The 21,445-nt window shown below is 34.5% G+C and overlaps 1 protein-coding gene across 4 annotated transcripts in view; it reads right to left on the reverse strand.

Moving 5' to 3' along the window:
• Positions 1–1,186: 1,186 nt before the first annotated feature.
• Abca5 (ATP binding cassette subfamily A member 5) overlaps positions 1,187–21,445 on the reverse strand; it is a 64,002-nt gene continuing 43,743 nt past the window's right edge. For 3 of the 4 annotated variants that reach the window (XM_027425790.2, XM_027425789.2, XM_027425792.2), the window contains exons 24-39: positions 19,376–19,546; positions 16,569–16,682; positions 16,067–16,201; positions 15,268–15,342; positions 13,992–14,083; positions 9,007–9,133; positions 8,484–8,601; positions 8,299–8,390; positions 7,388–7,563; positions 6,783–6,858; positions 6,574–6,668; positions 5,641–5,760; positions 4,233–4,382; positions 3,819–3,898; positions 2,853–2,908; positions 1,187–2,100 (exon numbers count right to left, since the gene is read on the reverse strand). In XM_027425790.2, coding sequence (XP_027281591.1) covers positions 1,993–2,100; positions 2,853–2,908; positions 3,819–3,898; positions 4,233–4,382; positions 5,641–5,760; positions 6,574–6,668; positions 6,783–6,858; positions 7,388–7,563; positions 8,299–8,390; positions 8,484–8,601; positions 9,007–9,133; positions 13,992–14,083; positions 15,268–15,342; positions 16,067–16,201; positions 16,569–16,682; positions 19,376–19,546 — 1,785 coding nt within the window. In that variant the 3' untranslated portion in view covers positions 1,187–1,992. The remainder of the gene's footprint in view (positions 2,101–2,852; positions 2,909–3,818; positions 3,899–4,232; positions 4,383–5,640; positions 5,761–6,573; positions 6,669–6,782; positions 6,859–7,387; positions 7,564–8,298; positions 8,391–8,483; positions 8,602–9,006; positions 9,134–13,991; positions 14,084–15,267; positions 15,343–16,066; positions 16,202–16,568; positions 16,683–19,375; positions 19,547–21,445) is intronic. The other variant, XM_027425793.2, reaches the window with a different exon arrangement.

Genomic DNA, 21,445 nt, shown 5'->3' on the forward strand with positions numbered 1-21,445 from the left:
CAACTTTTACCACCTAAGAAAAATTAAACTTTATATTAACCACACATTCAGAAATGCTAACAGACAGTGAACAAATCTATATGAAAAAGCAATTGATAATGATCTATGTTCACCATCTCTATGAAACAACTCTTTCTTAGAATGGTCAAATGCTTTTTACAAACAAAACTACCTTTCCCAGTAACTGCTCTCATAAGCTATCAATACAGTTTGTTTGTCTGAAGGATGTGTTCTATCTTACAGAGTTACAAAAGTCACAACCCAAAAGAAAGGCCTAAAGTACTTAAATACTAAAAGATAGCTCTTCAAGTTTACGGCACCATTTAGCAGTGACTTGCTTAGAAAATACAATGTGCTACTTATAATTTATCAGTGAAGATAAAGATTTCCCCTTAAATATGTCTTGACTGTATTTGTCATGCAGTAATCATTAGATAAATATAAGATTCTCAGGAACCCAAAATTATAATTTAGTATCAGAAGGCAAGCTTCTGCCAAAGAAACTTTACAAGAACTTAGCTGGGTGTCTTAAAATTCAAGCAGACTTGTAGAATGGCTCACTTAGATTAGAGTACCTCTGAGATATGAGACTCAACAAATATCTTAGAGAAGATGGACAGAAATTGTCAAAGAAATGGAAGTCAAATCATGTACCTTGTACCGAGAAAGGAACACTTAAATTAGCTACTAGTGCCTAAAACCACAGATGTTTCATTAACCAACAGGACTAAAAGTTCATTAAGTCTTCCCAACATTAAATAATTAATAGCTTCACTGAAAGTTTTACTATTTAAAGTAAGTTGGAAGCAAGCCCTTCTGTTCTTGCTATTGTTCTTTATGTCTCTGTAATGAGTCACATCACAATATACTTGTTTTTTGCAAAGCTAACACTTTATAAACAGATTGAAATATAGTATCAACTATCTCATTTATATTAGTATACCTGTCCATAAGTCATATAATATTTCTAAGTATATTATCATATCATATATTAACTCTCTCATAAGAGTGAAACTCTGATTTTTGTATTCTACTATGCTCCAAGGTGACTGCAAGGTGACCTTTTAAAGAAATATATTGTTGATCTACTTAAAACTCAAGAGAGAATCAGGTAATAAAATTTAGCAAAAGAAATAGTTATACAATAAATTTCTTATCTAACAATAAAATTAAGTGTGCCATTTGTGAGGAAGGCAACAATTTTGTTGTTGTTGTTGTTGTTGTTGTTTTTAATCTTCATTGAGAGTTGGGGGAAGGTAGAGACTAATTCTCCTACCTCTACAGACATCTGCCATTGTAGTTTCAGAGAACCAGACTGTTAGATACTAAGACACTAGTCATAATCTTTTTGTGAATTACCGTCACCAAAACACACATGAATTTTAATGTAGGCAAAAGAAATATAACTTGAAACATCTAATTACCCATACTGAAAATCACTTACTAAAGTTTCACTTTACTTACTATGATTATTGACTATCACCTAGTGGATATACTCCTTAACTTCTGAACTTTTACAGATGCCAACTTCCTCTAAGAGTTTCTTTTACAAATTATAAAGGAAAAGCCAAAAGTTTCCTCATTGCCTTATTTCTCTTTTCTATATGTTAGTTAACATATTGGTATTTTTAATTAGCACTGGAAGATTATATAATTATGCAAGATAGTATAAACTTATATTATTCAGAATTATCCTTTCATAATTTCTTAAAGACATAAACTGAGAAATAGTGTTTTCATGAAAAGTGGAAAATATGGCATATAGGCTACATTCAATATACTTCAGATATAAACATGCGTGTTGACAATCACACACAAATTTATTTAAAGGAAAACCAAAAACACAGCCATTGCATATAAATTAAGTGTAGGAAAACTTCCAAGTGCTTTCATGTTTCTTCAATTACTATTCAAGTAATAAACTTTTAAAATCAGTTAAAATAAAAAGGATAAATAAATGCAGTGTCAATAAGCAGAATGAGAAACAAACATTTAAAATACTACTCTATCTTCCTGTGTTCTTTCCCACCAAAGTGTGCTGTTTAAAGTTCCACAACTATTATCTTCTTCCTCTTGTTCTTTGGTAAGTTCTACAAAAACCTAGATAAAAGGAAAAGAAAAAAATTAACTATTCTATAAGTCAAAGGACTTTTAATTGACAAACATGATACAATGCCATAACTAACTATATTAACAAGTATCCAAAGAGATTTATTGGTATTGATATTATTCAAACAAATTAAATTTTGTCCATTAGATACAAAGACAAACACATACTTAGAGAGTTAATAAATTTTCTGATTAATATATCAAGTAGTACTGTCATAAAGTAATTTAAAATCGCTTAAACAATTTCAAGTATCCTAATATGGAATGAGTCAAGTATTTACAAAGATGAATAAAAAGCTATTCAAAATTAAGATAAAATTTACTTGAATTAATTATTCAATAATATATATATATCAAATCATCATACTATTCTCAATAAATGTAAATAACATGAGTTTTCAATTAAAGGTGCTTTAAAAATAAAATTGAACAAAAAGCAAAGAGGAAGCTAAAGTTGTAATTATAAGCGGGGATGTTGAGATGGCTCAGTGATATCTGTCGCCAAGCCCAACGATCTAAGTTCAATCATTAAACCCCACATGGTTGAGTACGGGCTCCTACAAGTTGTCCTCTGACTCTTTGTGGCACTTGTACACCCATACTCACACATGAAATCAATACACACATACATACATTGTTTAAGTATATCATTTAAATGTCTATAACATCACAGTTTCTACAATATAAACCTAAGTGATTGCTAATACTATACAGTAATCTTTTCTAATTTAACTTTACAGTACCTGTTCCAGTGTTGCTTGAGAAAAGCTATATTCTTCAATGGCAAAAGTATGTTTTGCTATTAAAATGCAAAAACAGCATTTTACTTAGTGATACTTTTAAAGAACGAAATGGCAATAACTGATAAGGTATCTAATCTGTTTTCTTAAAATTCTGTCAACAAGATATTCAAAATGAAGCTGCCCAAATGTTATTTCCCTCAGCCTTCCTCTTTTTCTCTCTCCCATGCCCACTGATGACCCTCAGATGTAAGCAATCAGGATCAAATTACTTGACCTACTTGACATTTTCTAAGTTATCTCCTCTTTTCCTTCTGTATCTCCTTCCTCATTATTTTTTTTCTTATGGTGTCAGATCTCTAGGCCCCATTCTCCAAAACTCTACTATATCCTGTTCTAATTCTTAAATTAGATTCTGAACATTGGTCATCATAAGTTTTCCTATATTCACTTCATATCCCTGTGCAATCCAATCCAATACCAAATTCTGTTAGTATATTATTCCTTTTACAATAAAGACATTACCAGGAAAGTAAAAATTTCAGAATTAATAATTAGTCTACAGCTATTTTGGAGATATTTAAGATAAAAGTAACTTTTGTCCTATTCAGAATCCACACCAAAAATGATAAAAATTTTATGTTTCAAATTTCTATGTTGTTGAGAATTATGTGCTAAGTACTGAATTTGCATTATTCCACCCCCTCTCTCCCCTCAAGTCCTCTTGGGTCTCCCACATTCTCTCTCAAATTCCTGACAAATTCTTTTTTAATTATTTATATATATATATATATATATATATATATATGTATTTACACATACATTCATATTTACTTAGAATAAAAGAATGAATGATTATTTTATTTGCTATAATTGCAACAATAATCTGGCTCCCAGTCCTAAACTTTCTGAAATAAAGTCCTTTTGTTACTAGAAAACTATTTTACAATATTCTCAAATGCTACTTGCCTTCTTCCAACTTAGCAAAGGATTGTGACAGGGACTGAACATCTTCTCTAGGGATTTTATAAGCCAAAATAGAAGAAAAGCTGAAAAACAAAGATAAAATACAGGAAAATGCAAAGCATAAATATTGTGAATGCTCAAAAGCTAAAGCTTAAATTTTTAAGTTCAATTTCAAATATTAATAATATACTTTGATATTCATTTTCCTAAAACTTTGTGCAAAATGACAGGATAATACCATGTAATTATAACCCTAAAGTAGATACAAATGTCTGTTCTGACAGCATAGTCCAGTACTGGTGAGAATATAACACATCAATAAGATACTCAAAGACATAGGTAGAAATATAACTGAAAATATAATCTTTAATGATGTCTACTCTATAAAAATATTGAATATATTTAAAAAGTTGTTACCTCTCTTGGCGGCTTGCATTTGGGAAAATATATTGGATTTCTCTTTGAAGGCGGTCTATTTCCAGGTTTTCTATCCAGTCCTTTAATTTAATTTCCAAAAAGTAGCCTTTGCCAAACTTACTCTTTAGATGCTGTACTGTGCCAATACATCTGAAGTAATTTTTAAAAGAAGAGCTAAAATGGCTTGACAATTTCAAAGAATGATTTCTTAAATCTCTACCAAATTTTTTTTATAAAATGACTCTGGGAATCTTTTACATGTATAGAAAAAGTTGTAAACATCATGCAGCATGCTCATATTCTCTAGTCTCATTTTACCTAATATTTTCTTCTTCTATTTCTATTTCAAATTTGTCAAAAATCAAGCAATCTACATTATACAAATTTAGCTGAGGTTAGAGCAGGGTTTATTTGATTTTGCTAGTTTTCCATTAATATCTTTTTTGTTCCAGGATTATTTCATGTTGTATTTAGTTGTTATGTCTCTTTAGTTTCCAAAGTTAATGACTCATTCCTTCTTTTTCGTGACTTGTATAGTTTATAAAAAAATACTGATAAGGGGCTGGAGAGATGGCTCAGAGGTTAAGAGCACCAACTGTTCTTCCAGAGGTCCTGAGTTCAATTCTCAGGAACCACATAGTAGCTCACAACCATCTGTTATGAGATCTGGTGCCCTCTTCTGGTGTGCAGATATACATGGAAGCAGAATGCTGTACACATAATAAATAAAATCTTTAAAAAAAATACTGATCAGATGTTTTGTTGGAATGTCCTTCAATTTGTGTTTGGTATTTTCCTCATGTTAAAATAGGGTTATGACTTTTTGGCAGAAAAATCACAATCTGAAGCATGTTTCTCGCAAGTGTATCATTTTCAGGGATGCTCAGTATAGCAGTATCTGCACACACTGCTTACTTAAGTTATCTAAAGTTTTTCAATTGTGAACTTAACAATTTTCCCTTCTCCTTACTCAATTTTCTAGGAAAATTGATTATATCCAGCATAAACCTGGGACAGGAAAGGGTAAACTTCCTTTGAGGGAACAATATAGACATATATTATTTGAAATCATGGTGTAAGGAAAATTTGCCTCACTGCACACATTTATTTCTTCAATCAATTATTTATTTATGTAAATATGAACTCAAATATTTATTTTATACTTTGTATTATACTTCAAAACTACCTCTAGGCATGAAAACATACTAATACAGGTAGTTGGACATATTTTGTTAAAAAATTATGTATTTCCAAGAAATTACATAGAAAATAATTACAATAAAAACTAAAAGAAAAATACATTTTGACATTTCAAAATAATGTAGAGTTTTCTAAGTTTTTAAAAGATCACATTCAAAATATATCCTCAATTCTCTTTCTCTGATAGGAATGCTGCTTGAACATATACCTTAACTGCCCGGACACCATAATTGCCACTCTGTCACAGACAGCCTCTGCCTCTTCCATGTAATGAGTGGTCAGAAGAGCAGCCCGCTTTTTGTTTTTAAATGCAGTTCGGATAGCTCTCCTACAAAATATTAAAAAAATTAAGAGGAATACACTTGTCTGCTAATAGAAATGAGTTTTTTGACTACAACTTACCCAATATCGATTGTTGTAAGCTATTATATCCTACCAAACTATGACTATTCTGACTTTTCTTTAGTTTTGAAACTTGACAAATGCAAAGAAACTTCATTATTTCTAAAGTCTACATGGGGTTAGAGTATAATAACCAGGCCAGTGTACAGCTCAGAGACACAGCACTTGCTTAGAATGCACAGCAGCTCACTCTCAATCCCCAGCAAGAACAGAGAGAGAGAGAGAGAGAGAGAGTACAAAAACATGAAGGAGTGAATCAATGTATGATAAAATATGATTTTTTGTGATATAAAAAGCTGCATACTCATAAAATAATATACATCTAAATCAAACCCTATACTTTATAAACTTTGAAATTAAAGACTAAAAATTTAATCAACTAGTTCTCTAAACTACTACAATGAATTACAACATAAGTTCAAAACAATATTATGAAAAATGTAATTTACCATTAAATGACTAGGGAAAAATCTTTCAAAATTAACTCAGAAAGTAGAATTAGTTATTTTAATAACCACTTATATATTCATTTCTGTTCTGTAGTATATAAAGTATCATTAACATTTCTACAAAGATATAAAACTTTTAAGAGGTTAAATATTTAATTACTATTTTATAAAATCAAGATGTACACATTACTAACAGGAAGCTATTAGTCACAATGACCCTAAATACTGTGACTGTCTCTGTAAACCATGATATAATGCACTGTGACAAGTGTCTTTAGTGTCATACTCACCACATGTGCTGTTTGGCTCTGGGGTCCATACCTGTGGATGGCTCATCCAGTAGCGTAACCTGTGGGTTCCCCAGCATACTGAGAGCAAAACACAGCTAGACGGAAGAAAGGGAAACTGGACTAAGACTTCACTCTGAGGATGTCTGTCTGGAGAGGAGAAAGCACTGAACTAATAAAATAGATGCCATTTGTTGTCTAGTAAAAAGTACCTTTCGCTTGATCCCTGCAGGTAGTTTCTTTATAGTTTTCTGAAGATGTTCTTTCAAATCAAGGGCATTTGTTATTCTGCAAAATGGTCAATACAAAATTAATGTACCTGGATCTGTTTTAATAAAAATATAAATTATGCATAATCACTAACATTGTTCTCTCTAAAAGAGTCACTTAGGTAGTTTAGTATAATTAGGTCAGAAAAATCTCTAATTTATATCATTTTAAACAAATTAATTGTCTTGATAAATGATTCACTTAACTTTCATATCATTTATGGGTACCTTCTTCTTATAACTAGAAATAGGAAAATTGAGCCAGGCAATGCTGGCACCTGTCTTTAATCCCAGCACTTAAGAACAGAGGCAGGCAGATCTCTCAATCCAAAGCTAGCTATCTCAAAACATAACAATGAATCAGACAAAAACAGAAATAAAGAGTTGCCTTTTTCATAGGGATCAGAATTTTGTAAAGAATACATGAAAACTGATGACCACTTTTCTATGAAAATTATAATCTACAAAAGTGCTTATTTTAAAATTTGAAAAAAAATAAAATTTCCTGCCCCCATGTAACAAAAGCAATCTCCAGACAACAAATTTACCGACTTATTACTTCTTTCATGTCACTTGAACTCATTCCTTTCACAGCTCCATAAATTTCAAAGTGTTCTTGCAGAGTAATATCTGGCCACAGTGGGTTTGTCTGAGGGCAGTAACCCATACACTTACTGGATTCATCATCTTCATTTGAATGTGAAATATAATCACCTAGAAATATCTACAAGAATGTAAACCACATTTTAGTATCTTTGCTTAACTTGTATTGTGAAGGAGACAGTAAGTAGATTTACTTAAACTCCTTCCCTCAGCCACAGTACTTGTTACTTTTTAAAGGTGCCAGGACTCGCATAGCTAAGTCAGAGCTTAGAGATACAGCCACAAGAGATAGTAATTCTACACTGTTGGGTGGGAAATCAAGCCACAATTTTAAGTACTATCTTTATGGGGCTTCACTAAAAGGTTCTATTTAAACCAATGAGCTAAGCAAAGTAAGTCTGAGCTAAGCAAAATAAGTCCTTTGTATTTCTTGGATATAGTGTATAATTGACATGAAGAACAGCTCAGGAAAAATTCAAAGAAAAAACTATTCCTTTTCATTATTAGCAGAACAGTGAGTCTGTCTGTCTAGTGAGAAGAGGACAAGGGAAAAAACAAACAGGAAAGGAGAACAGTACATAGATGATGGGGGTTCTCCCAACTGGTAAGTGACATATTACAACTGAAGACTAATTGACAGGGTCAAGACTAACTTGCATATCTACAGAAATTAATTTGTAAGTCACCATTTGTATTACTTTCACAGCGGACCAAAATATCTTAATCTTATAAGTCTATACTAAAAATACTAAAACACATGAAGTTTGACCATCAAATTCCTAATTTTTCAATAGTAAAGTTATCTTAATGAAAAATATGCTATATTAGACCTAGCCCATACTCTTACATATCATACCTGGCCTGAAGTTGGTTCAATATCCCCAACCAGAATATTAATAATTGTGCTTTTGCCAGCACCATTTGGACCCAACAGTCCCAAGATCTCTCCTATAGAAATTGAGAGAAAAATTATATATTAAAGTCAAACTAAAAATGGAAATTACTTTTTTGAAAGCTTACTTAAGAAAAATAAATACCAACCTTTTCTCACACAGAACGAGATGTATTTGGTTGCTACTTTCTTTGTTTTTCTTGAATGAAGAAAATCTTTCTTGTCATCATATTCTTTATGCAAATTGCATACCATAATGGCTGGTTTCTAATAAGCAAAATAGATTTTAAAGAGTTATAAATTAGATGCCTCATATCTCATATATATATCTCAAGACCTATATTCACTTACATAGGAGGACAGTGTACAAATAAATATCATATTCATATGCAATGCAAAGTATTTCTTTTTTTAAGATTTATTTATTATGTCTACAGTGTTGTGTCTGCATGTATCCCTGCAGGTCAGAAGAGTGCACAAATCTCATTATGGATAGTTGTGAGCCATCATGTGGCTGCTGAGAATTGAACTCAGGACCTCTGGAAGAGCAACAAGTGCTCTTAACCTCTGAGCCATCTCTCTAGCTCTGAAAAGTATGTCTTATTAATTCCTATGCCTTTGGTAATTTACCATTTCAGACCTAATATGACTTAGCAATAATAAACAAGTTACCTCCTCACAACACTGGCAGCTCATCAGTTCTTTAACCTTCAGTCTTTCAGCTTTGACATCTTCATCTTCATCCTCATTGACTGGTGGTTCCGGAAACTTCTTACTTTTGGCCTTTTGTGAGAGGGTCCTAGATACATACAAATAGTAGATGGGTACATAATTAAAATATCAAGAAATTTAGGCACTACCTGGGAAAAAGGTTTTAAAAGAACATCAACATGAAACTTAATGTTACATCTGAAAAGTAAAATTACAAATTGTATTTTTCACTGATTGTTAGTGCTTAAATGACATTATTCAAATCCATTCATTTATTCAACATTATAATATATAATGAATATGTTGAAGGTGTTGTTCCACAGGAAAAACAAATAAACAAACAAACAGAGGCTGAAGAGATGTCTCAGCAGTTAAGAGCATGAACTGCTCTTCCAGAGACTATGAGTTTGGTTCCCATCACCCACATCAGGAGGCCCAAAACACACTATAACTACAGCTCTGAAGGATCGGATGCCCTTTTTGGCCTTGGCTTTCATTCACAAACATACACACATATACATAAATTTTAAAAGTATAATCTTTAATTTAAAAAAAATCCCAGCAGCCAATCCTAGGGCTCAGGATTAAGAGGTCGATGAATCTCTGTGAGTCCAAGTCCACCCAGATCTACACAAGATTGATCAAGTCCTAAAGAGAAATAGCTCACACAAAGATGATCTCAGCACCTGGGATCATATGCCTTCAATCCCAGCATTAGGGAGGTATATAAGACAGGAGCAAGGTCTCACTATCAGGCATTAATTCTCCAGCTACAAAGAGGATATGAAGACATTGAATTCTCAGGATTCTCTAGCCACACTGAGGAGAGGTAGTTATCTAAGGTTTGGTGGAGCCAGGATCACCTTTCAGTCTGAGGCAGAGTGAGAGTTAGTGCCCTGCTGCTTTGCTTTTCTGATCTTCAGCTTGAAGCTTGAACCCCAGTATCTGTCTCTGGGTCTTTTATTTATTCATGCTACGGGTGTTCCTAGCTAAGACTCCTCGAAATAGGAGACCTAACCACATAACCTCTGACCTATTATCTGCCCTGACTACAAGATAGGCTGGGACAAAGGTGGCACAGAAATTATGGGAGTGGTTTTAGGATAGGACCAAATATGACTGGCAAAAAAAGTCAATGAAATGATTCCTAATGATATTCTGCTATACTCATATATTATTGCCTAGCCCAATTGTCCTGAGAGGCTTCACTCAGCGACTAATGGAAACAGATGCAGAGACCCATAGCCAAATGTTAGGCAGACCTCAGGATATCCCATGGAGGAGGGGGATGAAGGATTATGGAAGTCAGAGGAGCCAAGGACATTACAGGAAAACACACAGAGTCAACTGACCTGGGCTCATGAGGGCCCACAGAGACTGAACCGTGAACCAGAGAACTTGCATGGAACTGACTTGGTCCCTCTGCACATGTGTTGCAGTTGTGTGGTTTTGTCTTCTTGAGAGACTCCTGGAAGAACTGTCTCTGACTCTGCTGCCTGCTCTTCGGACCCTTTCCTCCTGCTGGGTTGCCTGATCTAGCCTCAATAGGAGAGGAGGTACCCAGTCTTACTGCAACTTGATATCCCATGGCTAATATACAGGGAAGGACTGCACTTTTCTGAAGGAAAGGGGGAGAGAGTGGATAGAGGGGAGGGAGGAAGTTGTGGGGAGGGACTGGAAGGGGAAGAGGAAGAGAGGGGAAACTGTGAACAGGCTGGGAAAATTAATTAATTTATTAATACAAAAACTTTTGAAGTAATAAATAAAAAAGATTATTTAAAAATTAAAAGAATGCCAGTGGCTCTGACATAAGTTAAGTGGGTGATAATGAGCAGAGAATCCCTGACTGGTTTGGAGAATCAGAAAACAAAAGGGTTGATGTATTAGAAAGACTATCTCTGTGGATATAGGAATATGCCCCATAAATATCAGTAGAAATACGAAGGGGGACTAAGGAGAGCCAGACCTAAGCTGCTCAGTATCTGAGGTCAGAACTATAACACTAGTAAGCATCACACACTCATCTAAACTGCCCAGTGTTTGCATAAATTAATAATTTGAGGCCAGAACTATACGCATCACACACTTATTACCTAAAGTGTCCAGCATTTACAGGCTTTAATACTTAGCAAGTATATACACACGTGAGAGCTATAAAGCCAGGAAGCACAACACATTTAACTGTCCAGTGTTTCTATATATTAGTACTCTGCAAATACACAAATGTGACAGGTATTTAAAGGCAAACCGAAAGCTGGCTATTACCAATACATGTAGGGAGTAAAAAAGGGGGTTTCTCCTTTGTTTCCAAAGGAGAAGAAAAGCTTTGGATACCATCAAAGTTGATCAAGATTCTGATCAAACAGGAGAAACCTCTCGATGAGGAGAAATGACAGGTCATCCACCAAGGTATATCCCACGAATTGTATAGAAACCTCACAAAGGAAAGGGGAGTGTTTTGTTCTTGTCTTCACAGAAAAGCCTGTCTCCAAAAAGCAAGAAGACACTGAACATGTAGATACTTATTTAAGAGAGGACAGCTACCAAAAGAGAACCATCAAACAAAGGAGAATCTATCATGTGGTAAACTTTAAAACTATTTCTATACAAGAATCTATTTCTATTTATTTCCTAGTACCTAGTCCCAATTCACTTAAACCATAGCTGGCTTTAGAGTTGGATTTGGCTCTCCTCTAAATCCAAGAGTGTTGTTAAAACAAAATTCAAAATTCAGAAGCAAATTGATGTAACACAGAAGATGACAAAATCTAGGGACTGTCATTTGTCTATACTTGGTTGTTTCTCTAAAGGTCTAAATTCCCTCATAATTATTATCTTTCCTATTGTTGCCCTTCCCAGTATGCAAACCTATAAAAGTTAAAATTTCTGTGCTGACATTAATGTTTAAGTCCCCCTCAGCGAATAAAGAATTTCCCAACAGCAATCTTTGAAGTCTCCAGAAAGAAAATCGGGCCCCACTTCATCAATTCCACTGGATCCAACTTCATGTGTTTGAACTGACAATCACCAATCTAAAACTGGTTTGGGACTACACCACTCTAGACAACTCCAGAGCAGCTAGCTGAGATGGCACATGTTCTAATTACACTCTGGCCAGAGCTTCAGATAAGAACTTCAATCAATGTAAGAACCTGAATCAAGAACTTCAATCAAGCATCTCCCGCCAAACATAGACTGGGTACAAATGTTGTAGCTAGTCCACATAAGTCTTTCACTACTCTAAAATTTTCTTCCTACAGGATCCCATGAGATTCGTTGTCCATTTCAGCAGGAAGTAACTGAGAATACTACGCTCCCCTTTCCCTACTGTTGACACTAAAGGATAATGTACACCTGTTTAGGGTTAGTTTTCTATTGCTTAGGGTTGGGTTTGGAAGGAGGTGTTCAGACTTGGACATCTCTTTCAGATGAGTTTAGATGGGATAGAGACAATTAGGATGAGATATAGGTAGATTATTATATCTTCTTGTGATTTACCTTAGTGATTTTAGCTATAGACAACTTACATTGTTACAGATCCTTGTATGATGTAGCTTGTATGTATAATTTGTATATCACAAATTTACTGTGTAAAGTCTTCTTTCTACTTACAATGTTTGGTATAGAATTATCCTTCATCTTCTATGTATATATGCTCTTACATATGTTAAGACATTTTGTACACAATTTAGTTTTGTTTCAAGTCTAAATCTTTTTTTTAGACTAAAAGGGGAAATGTAGGGGGTAATCCCGCATACCTGTAGCACTGACCACACCCAGTTGGTCACAGGTATGCAGAAGGGATGGGATAAAAGAACTGGGAAGGAGGCTCTCACTCTTTAGGGGTTCAGATTGGGTTTCAGAGTTCATCTGAGACAGGACTTCTCAGAGTGCCAATCTGGTTATCAGCTTCTCGTGTGAGTATTTCTTTTTAATAAATATACCATTAGTAACCATATCCTGTGTTCGATTCTGTTCCCTTTCAAATCCCCATGTTTCACTAAATAATTTCATTTTAAAATAACCTAGGGAAGATACTGAAGTTTAGAGAAAATACCTGATTTAACATAACCATATACAAAATACACAAACAATTTTTACAATTCAATAATATAAATACAATGGAACCAATTTTTAAAATGTAAATGTGCTAGATAATTTGCTATTCAAATCCTAAACTATTGTGCCAGTGAGATGGCTCAACAGGAAAAAAAGTCTGCTGCCAAACCTGATGACCTAAATTCAGTCCCTGACACCCACAGGGTAGAAGGAGACAATAGCTTTTGCTAGCTGTTCTCTAAGACCCCCATGCACTCTGCGGTTTATGCATACTCACAAACAAACAAGCAAACAGGCATGTGCATATAAAATAAATACAAACGTATTAAAAGATGAATGATTCAATTCCTAACAATCTGACTTTTTTCAACAGCAAAAAGCAGGTAACTATACTATTTAAATACATTATAGAACAAGTCTTTAGTGGCTTAAATTTTCAAAACATATTTTTTCTTTTCTTAAAAAATATTTTATATGCATTATAGAATATCCAGAATGAACATGCAGTAAATGTGTGAAGGACACTACACATTAATGTTTATTTTGAAAAGGAAGGAATGAAGAAAGGAAGGAAGGAAGGAAGGAAGAAAGGAAGGAAGGAAGGAAGGAAGGAAGGAAGGAAAGCATAACAACAAAACCAAGAAATGACTACATGCTATCTGTAACTCCAGTAATATGTAATGCTCAGAAAAGGCAAACGAGATTAGTGATTGCATAGGACTAGAGGCATGGGAAGGAATATAAGAAAGTGACTATTAATAGTTACATTTACTTGGAGAGCTGGAATTGTTTTAAAATTATATTGGTGTTTAAAATTATGGTGATGGTTGTACAATTCTGTAAATTTACCAAAACTTTAAAACTTAGGTTTAAAAAAATGAACTAACCTGAAAAAGGGATCCTTTCTTAATGATCTGCCTCCATGTTTTTTCTCATAGTGTTGTATGAGGAAAATCCACAGTACACACTGCAGGTAGGGCTAAGAGAAGAATATGTAACAGCTTATGACTGAATCATCATTTCCTTGCTTTTCCAACAGAACCAAGGCTATATAGATCAGGTTTTTCACCATACCAGAGGGGGCCGGAATCCAATTGTTTTATGTTTGTTGTAATGAAGATATTTAAAAGCAACTTGTCTTATTTAGTATCTTGGTGGGTGTTAGCGATTGAACTCTGGCTTCACATATGCAGTTTATGTTATTCCACTAACTGCACTACCAGTCATATATTTTAATACTAAGAAAGTAATGTTATTTTCCATAAAGTAATTCTTCATTATTTTTCTGCCCCATAAATTCATTTACTATCAGTTTTACAAAACATAATTAAGTATAAAAGCTTAGCTGGGAATGGTGTCACTTGGCTTGTAATCTCAGCACTAAGGGAGCTTAGACAGAAAAATCATAAAATTCAAGCTGGGCTGGGCTATCTAAGACCTTGTCTCACAAACACAGGACTTTGTTCTTCCTCTGAGAAGCCAGTTGTATTAAAATAGAATTAGTAGCATGGAAAACTCAAGTATATTGTACTGGGGATAATTGGTCAATGAAAGGTATTTCTACAAAAATGCAGATTCCTTATTATTAACACACTTAACATATGGACTTGTTCTTTATGTAACAGGACAAAAACTAAAAATAAAACACAGGCAAACAAGTCATTCTTTTCTAACTCACTCTGCAGCCCAAGGATGATCTCATGCTTCTGATTGCCCTGCCTCCAGTACGAAGTGCTGGGATTACAGAGTGCATCATAACACCTGGTTGTTACTGTGCGAGGGATCAAACCAAGGGCTCCATAAATGCGAGACAAGCATTCTTAACACCCAAGGTATGTCCTGAGCACATAAACATTTCCATTTTCATTGTTTTAAACTTTTTATTTTATTTAAATTTTATGTGTATGAGTTGGTTTGTTTTGTTTTATTTTTAATATATGTGCACCACATGAATGCTTGGTGCCTGTGGAGGCCAGAAGAGAGCATCAGATCCTCTTGAACAAGAGTTACATTTGTGAGCCACCATGTTGGTTGCTGGGAATTGAATCTGGATCCTCTGGGAGAACAGCCAATGCTCTTAATCACTAAGTTATCTCTCTACTCCCACAAATACTCTTTAAGAGGATACATGAACACACAAAAATAGTTTTTGTTATTTCTTACCATTATAACAGCAACTAAAAGCTTATCCCATGGATTGTAGGTATCTTCATTTTTTGGTATATTTTTCCAAGAACCCTAAAACAAAACATCTTTATAAGGCATATACACAAGCATTTACGTTTAAAATGTTTAACATATTTAGTCATAAGCATGTAATCTCTATAAATAAGTTTTTCCTATTAATCAGCTTTGTTATGTCTAAGTTAAAATCTTCCTGCTACAAAATATTTCTAGAAGCAAGAATAGTCAAACATATTATTAAACCAGGGTAGGAAAATGGAATTATCCAGCAATCATAAAGTATGAATTTTCCGCTTAATTAATGTAACATTTTTATTATTTCTTTGTGAATGTCATAAAATGTAGTTTGATCATAATCACCCGTACTCCTATCAACTACTTATTTTTTTCTAATCAATTATCCATGATCAAAATTAATCTGACATTGTCCTGGGGGGAAAAAAAAACCTCTTACATTTAATTTTCTTTCATTACTTTATAGTATAACACATTACATAATCCTTGAGAAACTCCTAACAATAAAAATAAAACCATACATCCAATTATGCATATTAAATTAAGCATCAGAAACCATGTAGTAAACATAGTGTTTCTCTTTTGACAACCTGAAGTCATACTTGAAAAGATGTGTCATTTTAAATTCCTGTATTGATTCTATAATCAAGCAGTAGCAGTAATCTTGTATTTGTTACTATTTTCAGTACAAGAGCCAAGATATCAAAAAATGAATAAATGTATATTTAGACTTTAAAATTTCTGAAACATCTACTAGACATACCTTTATGAAAGAAATCAGGCAACCCATGAGTGGATAGATTGGAATGGCTATGCAAAAGGTGTAATGAAAAACAGTTGAAACTGAATATCCCAAAAAGAAAGTTATTTCAGTGACTGCAATACAAGCCAATGCTGTCTAAAGGGGAAACAAGAAAGTAAGTGACAGAGTATTTTAAAATCTCATATAAACTTATTATAAATTGTGACTTGGCACCAATTATATTTTTTGATCCTCAAATAAAATGTGCATCCAGAAATGACACTAAGCCAGGAAGCATCAATATGTTGGCATCAACTGTTAGCTGTTAAATACTGTGAGCAACATCCCTTGGAGTAGATGAGATGGAAGATTGGGTTTCACCCAATGGGAGAAACCACTAGTTTCTCCATACACTCTCTACTCACAGAAGATACATTTACACCCTCAGTATCATCACCAAAGCATGCCTGACTTCTACATGAGCTGATTTGGAAAACTGAAATAAAATAAAAGTGCAACTTACCACAGAATAGATAAATGACCAAAATTCCCTGGTATTTAAAATTTTCTTAAAGGTGAAAGAAGCAACATAAGTGAACAGAATAACTGATGGTACATAGCCAACAAGGCAAAACACCTGCAAGTCAGAAATGCATGTCCTATAAGAATTCAAATAGCTTATAACACAATATAAAATATCACAGTTATATTAAAATATTAAGTAAGTTTTATTTCTCAAATGTCATTCTTCAACAAACTACTGTAAAAACTATCATTGCACTTATTTGAACAGTTACAATCCATAACTCTATTAAGCCAATAAAAATCATGCTTTTAAATTACTGTTTTATACAGCTCTAAGCAATTTAACCTCAGCATTATCTGCAATTTTTAATATCAAGTAAAATGTTCTGTCATGCCAGATGGTGTTACTGCTCACTTTTAATCCCGGCACTGAAGAGGCAGAGGCAGGTATATCTCTGTGAGTTCAAGGCCAGTTTGGTTTATATAGTTAGTTCCAAGACAGCCAGGGCTACACAAAGAAACCCTGTCTTGAAAAACCAAAAGAAAAAAAAAAAGAAAAAGTCTTATTATTTTATTATTTAAATCAATTAAAGGACAACTGTCTATCTTTCAAATATTTTTTTTTCATTCTTTTTTTTTTTTTTTTTTTTGTCCGAGACAGGGTTTCTCTGTGTAGCTTTGGAGCCTATCCTGGCACTCACTCTGAAGACCAGGCTGGCCTCGAACTCACAGAGATCTGCCCGCCTCTGCTTCCCGAGTGCTGGGATTAAAGGTGTTCAACAAAAACACCCGGCTACAACCATTCTTTAAAATACTTTAACATATGAAGTGCTTTGCGTGTTTGTATGTATGTGCACCATGTGCATAAAGAGTGAAGTCAGAAGAGAGCATCAGATCCCTTTGAATTGGAGTTACAGATGATTGTGAGCCACCACATGGGTGTTGGGAACCAACCCCAAATCCTCTGCAATAATAGCAAAGTTCTTTTAATTGCCGAGCCACCTCTCCAGCACTTAGCAATTGTACACTCAATATAACTTTTTTATTTAAGTTTTAGTTCGGTTTTTTGTTTCATTTTATTTTGACACAGGGTTTCACAACATAGTCCTGGCTGGCCTGAAACTTACCAAGTAGACCAGATTAGCCTCAAACTCCAGAGATCTTTCTGCCTCTGCCTACCAAGTGCTGGCATTAAAGGTGAATACTACCATGCCTGCCTTTAATATAACTTCTAAGATTATTTTACAGGGCAGAAGTTAATATCAAATCCAAATCTATGTTTGCATCTAGCATCTTCATACATGGTGCCATATTGTTGTACTTTTTTCTACTATAAATCATTTAGCAAAAGGAGGTCTTAATTAGATTTTCCATAGATCATGAACGCCAGTTACACATTTCTTTCACATTTTCAGACAAACTTAAAATCCAGGAGAAGGAGTTTCTTTCTCAGGGCTCAAGAAATGGCTCACTGGTTAAGAACTAGACATCTGTGAGAATTGTAGTTTGGTTTCTAATACCCTTGAAACAAGACAGGCAACATGCAAATGCTGGTAGCTCTGAGGATTCAACACCCTCTATGGCTACTGGCTTACATAGACATAGACACAGACACAGACACAGACACAGACACAGACACAGACACAGACACAGACACACACACACACACACACACACACACACACACACACACACACACACACACACACCCATACATACATTAATTAAATCAAATCTTTTTAAAAAACTAATTCCTTTCTTTTGGGGGGGGGCGGGTCGAGGCAGGTTTTCTCTGAGGCTTTGGAGACTATCCTGGAACTAGCTCTTGTAGACCAGGCTGGTCTCAAACCCACAGAGATCCACCTGCCTCTGCCTCCTGAGTGCTGGAATTAAAGGTGTGCACCACCACCACCACCACCCGGCTAACTAATCCCTTTCTTATAAAATGTTTAGGTGTGAGAATGGGGAAGGAAGATTTAGGTGCCTTGATGCAAGCAAGAAGTCTACTTGAAAGACCACAACAGTGCAGTGATATATTATTTATAATTTAATAAAGCTTGCCTGAGGGTTCAGAATGCAAAGCTAGCCACAAGTCATAGAGGTTAGTCAGTGGTGATACACACCTATAATCCCAGCAGCCATACCAGCTAGCCATAGAGCTAGGTGGTGGTGGTGGTGGTGGCACACACCTTTAATCCCAAGACTCAGAAGACAGGCAGATGAATCTCTGTTAGATCAAGACCACAGTGAGCTACATGAAACTGATCCGCTCCTCCTAAGAGAAACAGCTCACACAAAGGTCATCTCAGCACTTTGGATCACATGCCTTTAATCCCAGCACTAGGGAGATATAAAGGAAGAAGCAAAGCGTCTCCTATAGAGATTTAGTTTCTAGATAAGGAGAGCTATTGTCTCTGAAGATTCGTGGAGAGAGCATTACACTTTGAGGATTCATGGAGCTAGCTGTTTCACATTTTCAGTTTGAGGTAGAGGTAAGAGCTAGTGGCCTGGCTGCTTTGCTTATCTGACCATCAGCTTGAATCCCAAGATCTGTCGCTGGGTTTATATTATTAGTGTTACACAACAACTTCAAGGATTATTTTTAAATTTTAAATTATTTTAAATCACATATAAGAAATTAAATTAAATGTACCATACACAATAATAAACATTTGATTCATTTTGTTTTTTAAAAGCTAATACACATGTTATTCAATCTGACAGCTGTCATATATTCATATGTAAATAGATTTTTTAAGAAATACTTAACTATAAATACCATGAGCACAACTGATGCTCACTTACCACAGCAAGAAATTTTACAGGATAAAAATATAGTCCATGATGAAATGCAAATAAACTTCCCAGCATCAAAGTCAGAACAACAAAAAATAAGGGAAAATCCACAACAGTTTGTCCAACCCAATAGGCTGATGGTAAAAGACCTGAAAGTTTAAGTTGAGTATAAGCTTTGATCTAAAAAAAAAAGAAAGAAAAACTATTAAAATCATAAACATTTTACAAATAAAAAGCAAGTAAATTATTGTAGAACTTTTCTTTAAATCAACAAAACAAAAAAGTAACTTTACATACATTCATTCTAGCCCTTTTAGATTCATTTATAAGATTTATCAATTTCAACAAAATTTTGAAGATTCAGAATATAGTAAGATAACACAGAAATGGTGGGTATGCCAAGAGTGACAGCCAACCACATTCATATGAAACTATGCAGAAATAAATGAAGACATGTTTAAATAGAAAAGGATTCGCATGTTCAAAGTCTATATTTAATAAAAAACATAAACTGCCTAATATCCTAAGATCCTCTGGATCTTCACAGAGCATCTGATTATGTGTGAAACTTTGTACAAAGAATATACATTTGAAAGCACTTTAAATACTTTTTAAATAAATTGCACAGTATATAAATGCATGGTTTTCCTAATAGTATTTTCATGTATATTAATATTTAAATCATTTTTCCTTCTCATGCTCTCATTTATTTTTTTCTAAAAATCTTATCTGAATCCTGATGCCTAACAATACTATTCATTTGATTTCCACCACTTCTAAAACTATCTACTCACAATAACTCAGAGTTATTATCAAAGAGCAGACAACAGTGTGAGAAATGAGAAACAAGAAATAAAAAATTAGGTAAGAGGAGGAAGTGAGGCATTAGAGAGATGGCTCAGAGGTTAAGACCACTTGGATCCAGAGGTCCATGGTTTGATTCCCAACACCTACATGTGGCTCACAACCATCTTTAACTCCAGTCCCAGAGAATCTGATGCCTTCTTTGGGCCTTTGTGAGTTCTTCAGGCATGCAGTGCACAGACATACATTCAAGCAACCATAAATGTTCATACAAACATCTATATGCAAACATTCATAGCTACTGTATTTGTAATAGTGAAACCCAGCAATAATTCAGATGCTTTTTGTTTGGTTGGTTTTGTTTTGTTGAGACACGGTTTCTCTGTGTAACAGTCCTGGCTGTCCTGAAACTCACTTTGTAGACCAGACTGGCCTCGAACTCACTGAAATCCACCTGCCTATACCTCCCAAGGGCTGGAATTAAAGGCATGCACCACCACTGCCCAGCCAGTTCAGATGGTTTTTAACAAGGAATGGTTATAAAAACTATGATCCACACTTTGAAATAGTTCTCAGCAATAAAAAGGAATGGACTACAAGGACTCCTGACACAAATTTCATAACTTTAAAAGAAAGCACTAGGAAGTTACAGTAGTAAAAAAAAAATGAGTCAAATGCATACTATAATTCCATTTATTTACTTTTGAAACACAAAAATCATAAAACAGAGAACAGGTTAATGGAGTAAGACAGCAGGGTGAGCAAGCCATGATAAAGCCAGTAAGCAGCTTTCCTCATGACTTCTGCTTCAGTTCCTGCCTTTAGGTTCCTTTGCTTTGCTTGAATTCCTGGCCCTGAATTCCTTCAGTGATGGACTGTTACCTGGGGTATAGGCCAAATAAATCCTTTCCCCCCAAGCTGCTTTTGGTCATGGTGCTTTATCATAGCATCAGAAACATAACTAAGACACTCTCAAATTAAATACTCTTAAAAAATTACCTGTTTAGGTAGGTAGGTGGGTACGTATGTATGTATGTATGTATGTATGTATGTATGTATGTATGTATATAACCCTTCTTACTAGCAGCAACTAATACTTTTAATTTTTATTTTATTTAAGATATTTAATCATGTGTATGTCTGTCTGTGTAAGTTTATGATACCACATGCATGCAGGGGACCATGAAGGGCAGAAGAGAGTACAGAATTCCCTGGAATTAGAGTAACAGGCAATTGTGAGCTGCCATGTGGATACTCAGAACTGAACCAGGGTCC

This window comes from Cricetulus griseus, chromosome 7 (genome assembly GCF_003668045.3).
Source record: "Cricetulus griseus strain 17A/GY chromosome 7, alternate assembly CriGri-PICRH-1.0, whole genome shotgun sequence".
Taxonomy (NCBI): domain Eukaryota; kingdom Metazoa; phylum Chordata; class Mammalia; order Rodentia; family Cricetidae; genus Cricetulus; species Cricetulus griseus.